At 40.2% G+C, this 15,564-nt stretch overlaps 1 protein-coding gene across 3 annotated transcripts in view; it reads right to left on the bottom strand.

The window, feature by feature from the left end:
* LOC149785221 (liprin-alpha-1-like) overlaps nt 1–15,564 on the bottom strand; it is a 152,320-nt gene that overhangs the window by 21,957 nt on the left and 114,799 nt on the right. For 2 of the 3 annotated variants that reach the window (XM_089979042.1, XM_089979043.1), the window contains one exon: nt 12,580–12,648. In XM_089979042.1, coding sequence (XP_089835168.1) covers nt 12,580–12,648 — 69 coding nt within the window. Of the gene's footprint in view, nt 1–12,575; nt 12,649–15,564 lie in introns of all 3 variants that reach the window. The other variant, XM_089979044.1, reaches the window with a different exon arrangement.

The raw sequence follows: 15,564 nt of genomic DNA, 5'->3' as shown, positions 1-15,564 counted from the left end.
ACATGGACTAAACATGGATCTTGTGTATTATGCCACTAGGGACAGGGACTAAACATGGATCTTGTCTAAGTTGCCACTAGGGACATGGACTAACAATGGATCTTGTCTACTTTGCCACTAGGGACATGGACTAAACATGGATCTTGTGTACTATGCCACTAGGGACAGGGACTAAACAAGGATCTTGTCTACCATGCCACTTGGGACATGGACTAAACATGGATCTTGTCTACTTTGCCACTAGGGACATGGACTAAACATGGATTTTGTCTACTTTGCCACTAGGGACATGGACTAAACATGGATCTTGTCTACTATGCCACTAGGGACATGGACTAAACATGGATCTTGTCTACTTTGTTACTTGGGACATGGACTAAACAAGGATATTGTCTACTATGTCACTAGCTACATGGACTAAACATGGATATTGTCTACTTTGTCACCAGGGGCATGGACTAAACATGATCTTGTCTACTATTCCACTAGGACATGGACTAAACATGGATCTTGTCTACTTTGCCACCAGGCACATGTATTAAACATGGATCTTGTCTACTTTGCCACTAGGGACATGGACTAACAATGGATATTGTCTACTTTGTCACTAGGGACATGGATCAAACATGGATCATGTTTTCATTTTCACTAGGGACATGGACTAAACATGGATCTTTTCTACTATGTCACTAGCTACATGGACTAAACATGGATTATGTCTACTTTGTCACTAGGGGCATGGACTAAACATGGATCTTGTCTACTATGCCACTAGGGAGAGGGACTAAACATGCATCTTGTCTACTTTATCACTAGGGACATGGACAAACATGGATCTTGTCTACTCTGCCACTAGGGACATGGACTAAACATGGATCTTTTCTACTTTGTAACTAGGGATATGGACTAAACAAGGATCTTGTCTACTATATCACTATGGACATGGACTAAACATGGATCTTGTGTACTATGCCACAAGGGACAGGGACTAAACATGGATCTTGTCTACTTTGCCACTAGTCCAAGGACTAAACATGGATCTTGTCTTCTTTGTCACGAGGGACATGGACTAAACATGGATCTTGTCTACTTGTCACTAAGGACATGGACTAAACAGGAATCTTGTCTACTTTATCACTAGAGACATGAATTAAACAATGGATCTTGTCTACTATGCCACTAGGGACATGGACTAAACATGGATCTTGTCTACTTTGCCACTAGTCCAAGGACTAAACATGGATCTTGTCTTCTTTGTCACTAGGGACATGGACTAAACATGCATCTTGTCTACTTTGCAACTAGGGATTTGGACTAAACATGGATCTTGTCTACTTTGTAACTAGGGACATGGACTAAACATGGAACATGGCTTTTGTGTACTTTGTCACTTGGGAGATGGACTAAGAATGGATCTTGTCTACTTTGTCACTAGGGAGAGGGACTAAACATGGATCTTGTCTACTTTGCCACCAGGGAGATGGACTAACAATGGATCTTGTCTACTTTGTCACTAGGGACATGGACTAAACATGGAACATGGCTTGTGTCTACTTTGCTACCAGGGACATGGACTAACAAATGGATCTTGTCTACTTTGTCACTAGGGACATGGATTAAATATGGTTCTTGTCTACTTTGCCACTAGGGACATGGACTAAACATGGATCTTGTCTACTTTGTCACTAGGGACATGGGCTAAATATGGATCTTGTCTACTTTGCCACTAGGGACATGGATTAAACATGGATTTTGTCTACTTTGTCACTAAGAACATGGACTAAAATGAATTTTGTCTACTTTGCCACTAGGGACATGGACTAAAAATGGATCTTGTCTACTTTGTCACTAGGGACATGGACTAAACAAGGTTCTTTTCTACTATGTCACTAGCTACATGGACTAAACATGGATATTGTCTACTTTGTCAGTAGGGGCATGGACTAAACATGGATCTTGTCTACTTTGCCACTAGGGACATGGACTAAACATCAATCTGGTCTACTTTGTCACTAGGGACATGGACTAAACATGGATCTTGTCTACTTTGCCACTAGGGACATGGACTAAACATGGAATTTGTCTACTTTGCCACTAGGGACATGGACTAAACATGGATCTTGTCTACTTTGTCACTAGCTAGGGGCATGGACTAAACATGAATCTTGTCTACTATGCCACTAGGGACAGGGACTAAACATGGATATTGTCTACTATGCCATTAGGGACATGAACTAAACATGGATATTGTCTACTTTGCCACCAGGCACATGGATTAAACATGGATCTTCTTTACTTTGTCACTAGGGACATAGACTAAACATGGATCTTGTCTACTTTGTAACTAGGGATATGGACTAAACAAGGATCTTGTCTACTATGTCACTAGGGACATGGACTAAACATGGATCTTGTCTACTTTGTCACTAGGGACAGGGACTAAAAATGGATCTTGTCTACTTTGCGACTAGAGACATGGACTAACAATGGATCTTGTCTACTTTGTCACTAGGGGCATAGACTAAACATGGAACATGGCTTTTATCTACTATGCCACTAGGGACATGGACTAACAATGGATCTTGTCTACTTTGTCACTAGGGACATGGATTAAACATGGTTCGTATCTACTTTGTCACTAGGGACATGGACTAAACATGGATCTTGTCTTCTTTGTCACTAGGGACATGGACTAAACATGGATCTTGTCTACTTTTTCATTAGGGACATGGACTAAACATGGATTTTGTCTACTTTGCCACTAGGGACATGGACTAAACATGGATCTTGTCTATTTTTCCACTAGGGACATGGACTAAACATGGATCTTGTCTACTTTGTCACTAGGTACATGGACTAAAATGGATTTTGTCTACTTTGTCACTAGGGGCATGGACTAAACATGGATCTTGTCTACTTTGTCATGGAACATGGACTAGACATGGATCTTGTCTACTTTGCCACTAGGGACATGGACTAAACATGGATTTTGTCTACTTTGCCACTAGGGACATGGACTAAACATAGATCGTGTCTACTTTGTCACAAGGGACATGGACTAAACAAGGATCTTTTCTACTATGTCACTAGCTACATGGACTAAACATGGATATTGTCTACTTTGTCACTAGGGGCATGGACTAAACATGGATCTTGTCTATTATGCCACTAGGGACAGGACTAAACATGGATCTTGTCTACTATGCCACTAGGGACATGGACTAAACATGGATATTGTCTACTTTGCCACCAGGCACATGGATTAAACATGGACCTTGTCTACTTTGCCACTAGGGACATGGACTAACAATGGATCTTGTCTACTTTGTCACCAGGGACATGGACTAAACATGGATCCTCTCTACCCTGTCACTAGGGACATGGACTAAACATGGATCTTGTCTACTTTGTCACTAGGTACATGGACTAAAATGGATTTTGTCTACTGTGTCACTAGGGGCATGGACTAAACATGGATCTTGTCTACTTTGTCACTAGGGACATGGACTAAACATGGATCTTGTCTACTTTGTCACTAGGGACAGGGACTAAAAATGGATCTTGTCTACTTTGCGACTAGGGACATGGACTAACAATGGATCTTGTCTACTTTGTCACTAGGGGCATAGACTAAACATGGAACATGGCTTTTATCTACTATGCCACTAGGGACATGGACTAACAATGGATCTTGTCTACTTTGTCACTAGGGACATGGATTAAACATGGTTCTTATCTACTTTGTCACTAGGGACATGGACTAAACATGGATCTTGTCTTCTTTGTCACTAGGGACATGGACTAAACATGGATCTTGTCTACTTTTTCATTAGGGACATGGACTAAACATGGATTTTGTCTACTTTGTCACTAGGTACATGGACTAAAATGGATTTTGTCTACTTTGTCACTAGGGGCATGGACTAAACATGGATCTTGTCTACTTTGTCATGGAACATGGACTAGACATGGATCTTGTCTACTTTGCCACTAGGGACATGGACTAAACATGGATTTTGTCTACTTTGTCACTAGGGACATGGACTAAACATGGATCTTGTCTATTTTTCCACTAGGGACATGGACTAAACATGGATCTTGTCTACTTTGTCACTAGGTACATGGACTAAAATGGATTTTGTCTACTTTGTCACTAGGGGCATGGACTAAACATGGATCTTGTCTACTTTGTCATGGAACATGGACTAGACATGAATCTTGTCTACTTTGCCACTAGGGACATGGACTAAACATGGATTTTGTCTACTTTGCCACTAGGGACATGGACTAAACATAGATCTTGTCTACTTTGTCACAAGAGACATGGACTAAACAAGGATCTTTTCTACTATGTCACTAGCTACATGGACTAAACATGGATATTGTCTACTTTGTCACTAGGGGCATGGACTAAACATGGATCTTGTCTACTTTGTCACTAGGGACATGGACTAAACATGGATCTTGTCTACTTTGTCACTAGGGACAGGGACTAAAAATGGATCTTGTCTACTTTGCGACTAGGGACATGGACTAACAATGGATCTTGTCTACTTTGTCACTAGGGGCATAGACTAAACATGGAACATGGCTTTTATCTACTATGCCACTAGGGACATGGACTAACAATGGATCTTGTCTACTTTGTCACTAGGGACATGGATTAAACATGGTTCTTATCTACTTTGTCACTAGGGACATGGACTAAACATGGATCTTGTCTTCTTTGTCACTAGGGACATGGACTAAACATGGATCTTGTCTACTTTTTCATTAGGGACATGGACTAAACATGGATTTTGTCTACTTTGTCACTAGGTACATGGACTAAAATGGATTTTGTCTACTTTGTCACTAGGGGCATGGACTAAACATGGATCTTGTCTACTTTGTCATGGAACATGGACTAGACATGGATCTTGTCTACTTTGCCACTAGGGACATGGACTAAACATGGATTTTGTCTACTTTGTCACTAGGGACATGGACTAAACATGGATCTTGTCTATTTTTCCACTAGGGACATGGACTAAACATGGATCTTGTCTACTTTGTCACTAGGTACATGGACTAAAATGGATTTTGTCTACTTTGTCACTAGGGGCATGGACTAAACATGGATCTTGTCTACTTTGTCATGGAACATGGACTAGACATGAATCTTGTCTACTTTGCCACTAGGGACATGGACTAAACATGGATTTTGTCTACTTTGCCACTAGGGACATGGACTAAACATAGATCTTGTCTACTTTGTCACAAGAGACATGGACTAAACAAGGATCTTTTCTACTATGTCACTAGCTACATGGACTAAACATGGATATTGTCTACTTTGTCACTAGGGGCATGGACTAAACATGGATCTTGTCTACTATGCCACTAGGGACAGGAACTAAACATGGATCTTGTCTACTATGCCACTAGGGACATGGACTAAACATGGATATTGTCTACTTTGCCACCAGGCACATGGATTAAACATGGACCTTGTCTACTTTGCCACTAGGGACATGGACTAACAATGGATCTTGTCTACTTTGTCACCAGGGACATGGACTAAACATGGATCCTCTCTACCCTGTCACTAGGGACATGGACTAAACATGGATCTTGTCTACTTTGTCACTAGGTACATGGACTAAAATGGATTTTGTCTACTGTGTCACTAGGGGCATGGACTAAACATGGATCTTGTCTACTTTGTCACTAGGGACATGGACTAAACATGGATTTTGTCTACTTTGCCACTAGGGACATGGACTAAACATAGATCTTGTCTACTTTGTCACTAGGGACATGGACTAAACAAGGATCTTTTCTACTATGTCACTAGCTACATGGACTAAACATGGATATTGTCTACTTTGTTACTAGGGACATGGACTAAACATGGATCTTGTCTACTTTGTCACTAGGGACATGGACTAAACATGGATCTTGTCTACTTTGTCACTAGGGACAGGGACTAAAAATGGATCTTGTCTACTTTGCGACTAGGGACATGGACTAACAATGGATCTTGTCTACTTTGTCACTAGGGGCATAGACTAAACATGGAACATGGCTTTTATCTACTATGCCACTAGGGACATGGACTAACAATGGATCTTGTCTACTTTGTCACTAGGGACATGGATTAAACATGGTTCTTATCTACTTTGTCACTAGGGACATGGACTAAACATGGATCTTGTCTTCTTTGTCACTAGGGACATGGACTAAACATGGATCTTGTCTACTTTTTCATTAGGGACATGGACTAAACATGGATTTTGTCTACTTTGTCACTAGGTACATGGACTAAAATGGATTTTGTCTACTTTGTCACTAGGGGCATGGACTAAACATGGATCTTGTCTACTTTGTCATGGAACATGGACTAGACATGGATCTTGTCTACTTTGCCACTAGGGACATGGACTAAACATGGATTTTGTCTACTTTGTCACTAGGGACATGGACTAAACATGGATCTTGTCTATTTTTCCACTAGGGACATGGACTAAACATGGATCTTGTCTACTTTGTCACTAGGTACATGGACTAAAATGGATTTTGTCTACTTTGTCACTAGGGGCATGGACTAAACATGGATCTTGTCTACTTTGTCATGGAACATGGACTAGACATGAATCTTGTCTACTTTGCCACTAGGGACATGGACTAAACATGGATTTTGTCTACTTTGCCACTAGGGACATGGACTAAACATAGATCTTGTCTACTTTGTCACAAGAGACATGGACTAAACAAGGATCTTTTCTACTATGTCACTAGCTACATGGACTAAACATGGATATTGTCTACTTTGTCACTAGGGGCATGGACTAAACATGGATCTTGTCTACTATGCCACTAGGGACAGGGACTAAACATGGATCTTGTCTACTATGCCACTAGGGACATGGACTAAACATGGATATTGTCTACTTTGCCACCAGGCACATGGATTAAACATGGACCTTGTCTACTTTGCCACTAGGGACATGGACTAACAATGGATCTTGTCTACTTTGTCACCAGGGACATGGACTAAACATGGATCCTCTCTACCCTGTCACTAGGGACATGGACTAAACATGGATCTTGTCTACTTTGTCACTAGGTACATGGACTAAAATGGATTTTGTCTACTGTGTCACTAGGGGCATGGACTAAACATGGATCTTGTCTACTTTGTCACTAGGGACATGGACTAAACATGGATTTTGTCTACTTTGCCACTAGGGACATGGACTAAACATAGATCTTGTCTACTTTGTCACTAGGGACATGGACTAAACAAGGATCTTTTCTACTATGTCACTAGCTACATGGACTAAACATGGATATTGTCTACTTTGTCACTAGGGGCATGGACTAAACATGGATCTTGTCTACTATGTGACTAGGGGCAGGGACTAAACATGGATCTTGTCTACTATGCCACTAGGGACATGGACTAAACATGGATATTGTCTACTTTGCCACCAGGCACATGGATTAAACATGGACCTTGTCTACTCTGCCACTAGGGACATGGACTAACAATGGATCTTGTCTACTTTGTCACCAGGGACATGGACTAAACATGGATCCTCTCTACCCTGTCACTAGGGACATGGACTAAACATGGATCTTGTCTACTTTGTCACTAGGGACATGGACTAAACATCTGTTTGTGAGGAAATTCCTCACAACATAAATGAGATCTTGAGATTGAGCAAGATCCAATTTCTCTAGGTTAGGTCAAAGACCATCACATCACATGAAAAACAGCGAGAGAGATTAGCCTGATAGATTCCACTGTGAATCAACTATTTATCAGAATATTGGAGGATTGGATATACCTAGTGAAATTAAATGGACTGCTACTACTCCATGGTCCCTGGTAAACACTCTAGGTGCAGAAGGTAGACTGAATGGCAGTGTGTAATATCAGAATACCTCCCTGTCAAAGTGAAGCCAGAGATAATTTTTGTGTGGAGGAAAAATAGGGATGTAAAGTTATGCATCCTGAAGATCTATGTGAAACTCAACAGTCACCAGGTTTTGTGGTATTCATGAGTAAGGCTGTAGTCTTCATCCTGATAAGTTCCTCCTGCAGACACCTGTTTAGAGAGCAAAGGTCAACAATTAGATGAAACGTTCCCACTTTCTTTGTACCAGGAAAATCTGAAAGTAGATGGGATTCTACCTATTCCTTTGATTGCACCAGATTCAACAGATGGAAGAACATGGGGGACCTAACCAGAGGAGAAAGATCTAGAAACCGAAGGCATCCACTTTTATGATAGACAAGACCCAGCCATGCCAGACCAGGCCTCTTAAAAGAGGTTTAGCCTGGCTCTTATGGCAACCAACACATGCAGAACAATCTGCAGGAGAGGAAGTGAGTTCCTAGGGCTGTCCACCTTTGTCCTTCATAATGCTGAGGGGGAGTTCTAACATGGGGTTGCTGCTTTCATTGGGGTTTCATGGCTTTAAAGGACCTTGTCGATGGACCCTTTGGCCAGTCAGGATGATTCGATTCTTGGCCAGCTTCAATGGGCCAGGAAGAGATGTGAGGGATGGGTGTTACTCATAGGAGAACCCAAGACCTGTAACTCCTGACATGGACCTAACAAACTGTCATTAGTGGCAGGTTCAGCAGGTGGGTGAGGAAAGAACTGTCCCCCTCCCTCAATTCTGGCCTAACTTCATAAGAGGAAGAGGTAGGTCCACAGACTACACCATTAACCTCTCTACCATGTGGCAAAAGTCAGCTGTTTGCAGGGAAAGGTCCAATCACTTCCCTGTGGTGGAAGATCCAACACCTCATAGAGATTTAGAGGGATTATGGGAAAGGGTAGGCAAAGATGCCAATCTAACCCCCTTCCCTAGTCTGGTGTCTGTACACCCATTTGCAATCTCATGTGGGATGAAACAGCTGCTGGGAGAGGTGGGGAATCTCAACCATATCTCTATCCCATACCAAAGGGATTCCAATGACCAGTGACCATTGACTGTGGGTGCAAACCAAATTCAGTAAGGATATGAACAGATACCTACCTGAGCTAGAAATTAATTCTCAACAATAAAAGTCACACTAACACCCCTGTGGGGTAAGAGCCCACATGCTAGATTATTTAAAACGCAACCTGGAAAAATGTTTGAAAAATTCAAGTAAGCTCAGTTCAAATGGGAAAACTATCTTGATCAAAGGCAATTTCTCTTCAACATAAATTAAAGTAGCAATAATGTCTGTCACTGAAAAAAAATGAAGGACAGTGAGCATACATGAAGCATCTATGGGTTGGGCCAGGGGCATTATGGTATTCTATGGGAGGATGAATTCTCATCATACGGTTGGGGCATTTTCCATTCAGAAAAGTATCTGTGGGTTGGGCCAGGGGCATAGGAGGATGAATTCTCATCATATGGTTGGAGTATTTTCCATTCAGAAAAGTATCTGTGGGTTGGGCCAGGGGCATTATGGTATTCTATGGGAGGATGAATTCTCATCATATGGTTGGGGCATTTTCCATCCAAAAAAGTATCTGTGGGTTGGGTCAGGGGTATTATGGTATTCTATGGGAGGATGAATTCTCATCATATGGTTGGGGTATTTTCCATTCAGAAAAGTATCTGTGGGTTGGGTCAGGGGTATTATGGTATTCTATGGGAGGATGAATTCTCATCATATGGTTGGGGTATTTTCCATTCAGAAAAGTATCTGTGGGTTGGGTCAGGGGTATTATGGTATTCTATGGGAGGATGAATTCTCATCATATGGTTGGGGCATTTTCCATCCAAAAAAGTATCTGTGGGTTGGGTCAGGGGTATTATGGTATTCTATGGGAGGATGAATTCTCATCATATGGTTGGGGCATTTTCCATCCAAAAAAGTATCTGTGGGTTGGGTCAGGGGTATTATGGTATTCTATGGGAGGATGAATTCTCATCATATGGTTGGGGCATTTTCCATCCAAAAAAGTATCTGTGGGTTGGGTCAGGGGTATTATGGTATTCTATGGGAGGATGAATTCTCATCATATGGTTGGGGCATTTTCCATCCAAAAAAGTATCTGTGGGTTGGGTCAGGGGTATTATGGTATTCTATGGGAGGATGAATTCTCATCATATGGTTGGGGCATTTTCCATCCAAAAAAGTATCTGTGGGTTGGGTCAGGGGTATTATGGTATTCTATGGGAGGATGAATTCTCATCATATGGTTGGGGCATTTTCCATCCAAAAAAGTATATGTGGGTTGGGTCAGGGGTATTATGGTATTCTATGGGAGGATGAATTCTCATCATATGGTTGGGGCATTTTCCATCCAAAAAAGTATCTGTGGGTTGGGTCAGGGGTATTATGGTATTCTATGGGAGGATGAATTCTCATCATATGGTTGGGGCATTTTCCATCCAAAAAAGTATCTGTGGGTTGGGTCAGGGGTATTATGGTATTCTATGGGAGGATGAATTCTCATCATATGGTTGGGGCATTTTCCATCCAAAAAAGTATCTGTGGGTTGGGTCAGGGGTATTATGGTATTCTATGGGAGGATGAATTCTCATCATATGGTTGGGGTATTTTCCATTCAGAAAAGTATCTGTGGGTTGGGTCAGGGGTATTATGGTATTCTATGGGAGGATGAATTCTCATCATATGGTTGGGGTATTTTCCATTCAGAAAAGTATCTGTGGGTTGGGCTAGGGGCATTATGGAATTCTATGGGAGGATGAATTTTCATCATATGGTTGGGGCATTTTCCATCCAAAAAAGTATCTGTGGGTTGGGTCAGGGGTATTATGGTATTCTATGGGAGGATGAATTCTCATCATATGGTTGGGGCATTTTCCATCCAAAAAAGTATCTGTGGGTTGGGTCAGGGGTATTATGGTATTCTATGGGAGGATGAATTCTCATCATATGGTTGGGGCATTTTCCATCCAAAAAAGTATCTGTGGGTTGGGTCAGGGGTATTATGGTATTCTATGGGAGGATGAATTCTCATCATATGGTTGGGGCATTTTCCATCCAAAAAAGTATATGTGGGTTGGGTCAGGGGTATTATGGTATTCTATGGGAGGATGAATTCTCATCATATGGTTGGGGCATTTTCCATCCAAAAAAGTATCTGTGGGTTGGGTCAGGGGTATTATGGTATTCTATGGGAGGATGAATTCTCATCATATGGTTGGGGCATTTTCCATCCAAAAAAGTATCTGTGGGTTGGGTCAGGGGTATTATGGTATTCTATGGGAGGATGAATTCTCATCATATGGTTGGGGCATTTTCCATCCAAAAAAGTATCTGTGGGTTGGGTCAGGGGTATTATGGTATTCTATGGGAGGATGAATTCTCATCATATGGTTGGGGCATTTTCCATCCAAAAAAGTATCTGTGGGTTGGGTCAGGGGTATTATGGTATTCTATGGGAGGATGAATTCTCATCATATGGTTGGGGTATTTTCCATTCAGAAAAGTATCTGTGGGTTGGGTCAGGGGTATTATGGTATTCTATGGGAGGATGAATTCTCATCATATGGTTGGGGTATTTTCCATTCAGAAAAGTATCTGTGGGTTGGGCTAGGGGCATTATGGAATTCTATGGGAGGATGAATTTTCATCATATGGTTGGGGTATTTTCCATTCAGAAAAGAACCAGTTATTCAATACCAACAGGTTACATATTATTGACATAAAAAAAAGGAATTCTGCCTTCCTTGTCTTAGGGCTGTTCCATTCAAAGATACACCCCTGAAAGCAGGTTAGACAAAAATATACCAAAAATACTCCAATTATAATTACTAATCATATAAAATTATAAACTGAATCTATGAGTGACTATGCAAATTCAAAAGTGCCTTCCCTGGATCTCTTGTATGTTTACTGAAACAGCCATCAGAATTGTCAGAGGTCTGTCACAAAAACCAATCTCAGTGCATTAATAACTTATTAAAACAATACTGAAGTGCTCATCTCTTTGCAGATCATGTACCAATTTATTTTAACACCACGGTATCTTTTCACTTATAGCCAAAATTTTACATAGCAAAGACATCAATAATGTATTAAAATAAACAGGTACAATGAGCCCACTAATCTTTCAACCACAGTAAGTTCCAACCAACTAACCACTGGAGGTAACTGCCAAAATGTGGCAATGCAAAGTCAACAGTATAGTGCAATGAACAGATATAAAGAGACTGCTAATCACTCAGCCATAGTAGTGCCAAACCAATATAACCACTGGCAATCAATGCCCAAATCTGCATCACAGATACAAAGTGCTATTAATTTATTTCAAGATGTTCACCACAACCGAGACAAAATGACCAAACACTGTAATTCATACTGAAACCAGACAAGTATTACACGGGGAAAAGCACTGTGCCACCTGACTGTGAGCAGACAGAGGATAAAGGGAAACAGATGTCTTTAGTATTTTGAGGTGGGGTCAAGACTCACCATTAAAAGGAGAAAAAAAGACAGCATATTAGTGCAGTACCTCAACCAAGCTGCCAGGATGGCTGATGTTGACAGTAGGCAGCAAGCTAAAGATGATGATGATGCCGAGAAAAATAAAATAAATTGGATAACTGACCTACCTCATCCAACCGCCTGTCTGTCCCAATGGCCAACAGGTTGTTTAATTCTCGCTCTAAACTTGTTCGAGCCTGCAATAAAACAAAACAGCCATATAGTAATGAAAGATTTTCAAGCATGCATAAAGCTTTGGAAGACAGCCATTTAAGGTATATGTTATGTTTTTCATAATACTCGCTCCTAAGATAAACTGTAATCTACTAATTCTCCATTCAAAACCAAGAGAACATTTATAGATTATCATGATATCTAAAGGCATGATACATTTTTGGACGAAGAAGAAATTCTAACTTTTCTATAGAAATAGTCAATTAGTTTGAAATCAAGATACTGGAAATTCCTACCACAGTTTTTTTTACATTGACTAAAGGTGAAATGATAGACTCTGGTATCAAATAAATGAGTCACGATCTTTGATCTCGATCCATTTACACCTTGGAGTCATGGTGGCTTAGTGGTTAAGGCAATCGATTCCTGATTAGAAAGATAGAGTTAGATACTCAGAGCATTACAGACTGGCTCCCTTGGTGTATTCTTGGGCAAGGCACCTACTGTATTTACCTCAGCACAATATAACCTTAATTGTATTTCTTTTTTAAAAAAGCCAAAGTCCCAAACTAAACAAAAACATTTACCCCATCTTTGATGTGCCTAAAATGATCCAACTATGAACAATGTAGACCCAGTGTGTGCCCTGTTCAGTTAAAATCCAAAGCAGAACTACCACAGTTTATCCTACTCTGTTATGATCCACTTGGCCCTATCCAAACACAGTTGAGGTTTGGTTGGTTCTGATCTTTAATTTCACTGCAGTGCTGTGCTGTAAGGTAATAATGTAAATAGGAAATGGACACACCACAGTATCTGATACAGGCTAATCAGGTGTTGGGAATTGAATCTGTACACTTCCAGTCACAGGTCCAATGCTTTAATCACCAACCCAACATGGTTCCCTATCAGAGCTTCATGTTCTATTTCCAGTCATAGGTCCAATGCTTTAATCACCAACCCAACATGGTTCCCTATCAGAGCTTCATGTTGTATATCCAGTCACAGGTCCAATGCTTTAATCACCAACCCAACATGGTTCCCTATCAGAGCTTCATGTTGTATATCCAGTCACAGGTCCAATGCTTTAATCACCAACCCAACATGGTTCCCTATTAGAGCTTCATGTTGTATATCCAGTCACAGGTCCAATGCTTTAATCACCAACCCAACATGGTTCCCTATCAGAGCTTCAAGTTGTATATCCAGTCACAGGTCCAATGCTTTAATCACCAACCCAACATGGTTCCCTATCAGAGCTTCATGTTGTATATGGGTAAATAGATTAATTTTTTCTCAATCAATGGAACTTGTTCAAAACTAATCTCAAGGAGTGAACAAAATGAAGAAAACAAAAAATATTTTAAACAAGAAGAAAAAGACAAAATAATTACATTAATACTAACACATAAACAAAATTCACCATGTCTGATTTCATCATATTCTGGTTTTACAGATATATAATGGATCTCACAATTATTCAGTACTAGATAAATGACAGAAAACACTGATATAAACCAGATGAATACAGAAAGAAAGCAAAGACCTAAACAAGATGTAGACAGGAAAGAAAGCATTGACATAAACAAGATGTGGACAGGAAAGAAAGCACTGATATAAACCAGATGAATACAGAAAGAAAGCACTGACCTAAACAAGATGTAGACAGGAAAGAAAGCATTGACATAAACAAGATGTAGACAGGAAAGAAAGCATTGACATAAACAAGATGTAGACAGGAAAGAAAGCACTGATATAAACCAGATGAATACTAGATAGAAAGAAAGCACTGACCTAAACAAGATGTAGACAGGAAAGAAAGCATTGACATAAACAAGATGTAGACAGGAAAGAAAGCATTGACATAAACAAGATGTAGACAGGAAAGAAAGCACTGATATAAACCAGATGAATACCAGAAAGAAAGCACTGACATAAACAAGATGTAGACAGGAAAGAAAGCACTGACATAAACAGATGTAGACAGGAAAGAAAACATTGATATAAACCAGATGAATACAGAAAGAAAGCACTGACCTAAACAAGATGTAGACAGGAAAGAAAGCATTGACATAAACAAGATGTAGACAGGAAAGAAAGCATTGACATAAACAAGATGTAGACAGGAAAGAAAGCACTGATATAAACCAGATGAATACTAGAAAGAAAGCACTGACCTAAACAAGATGTAGACAGGAAAGAAAGCATTGACATAAACAAGATGTAGACAGGAAAGAAAGCATTGACATAAACAAGATGTAGACAGGAAAGAAAGCACTGATATAAACCAGATGAATACCAGAAAGAAAGCACTGACCTAAACAAGATGTAGACAGGAAAGAAAGCACTGACATAAACAGATGTAGACAGGAAAGAAAGCATTGATATAAACCAGATGAATACCAGAAAGAAAGCACTGACATAAACAAGATGTAGACAGGAAAGAAATCACTGACGTAAACAAGATGTAGACAGGAAAGAAAGCACTGACATCAAAAAGATGTAGACAGGAAAGAAAGCACTGACATAAACAAGATATACACAGGAAAGAAAGCAAAGAAAGCACTGATATCAACAAGATGTATACAGGAAAGAAAGCACTGACATAAACAAGATGTATACAGGAAAGAAAGCAATGACATAAATAAGATGTATACAGGAAAGAAAGCAATGACATAAACAAGATTTATACAGGAAAGAAAGCACTGACATAAACAAGATGTAGACAGGAAAGAAAGCACTGACATAAACAAGATGTATACAGGAAAGAAAGCACTGACATAAACAAGATCTATACAGGAAAGAAAGCACTTACATAAACAAGATGCAGACAGGAAAGAAAGCACTGACATAAACAAGATGTATACAGGAAAGAAAGCACTGACATAAACAAGATGTATACAGGAAAGAAAGCACTGACATAAACAAGATGTATACAG

The sequence above is a fragment of the Sinohyriopsis cumingii genome, chromosome 13, assembly GCF_028554795.1.
Source record: "Sinohyriopsis cumingii isolate HCF-2022 chromosome 13, ASM2855479v2, whole genome shotgun sequence".
NCBI classification, from domain to species: domain Eukaryota; kingdom Metazoa; phylum Mollusca; class Bivalvia; order Unionida; family Unionidae; genus Sinohyriopsis; species Sinohyriopsis cumingii.
This window is presented reverse-complemented; position numbering and strand designations above follow the sequence as displayed.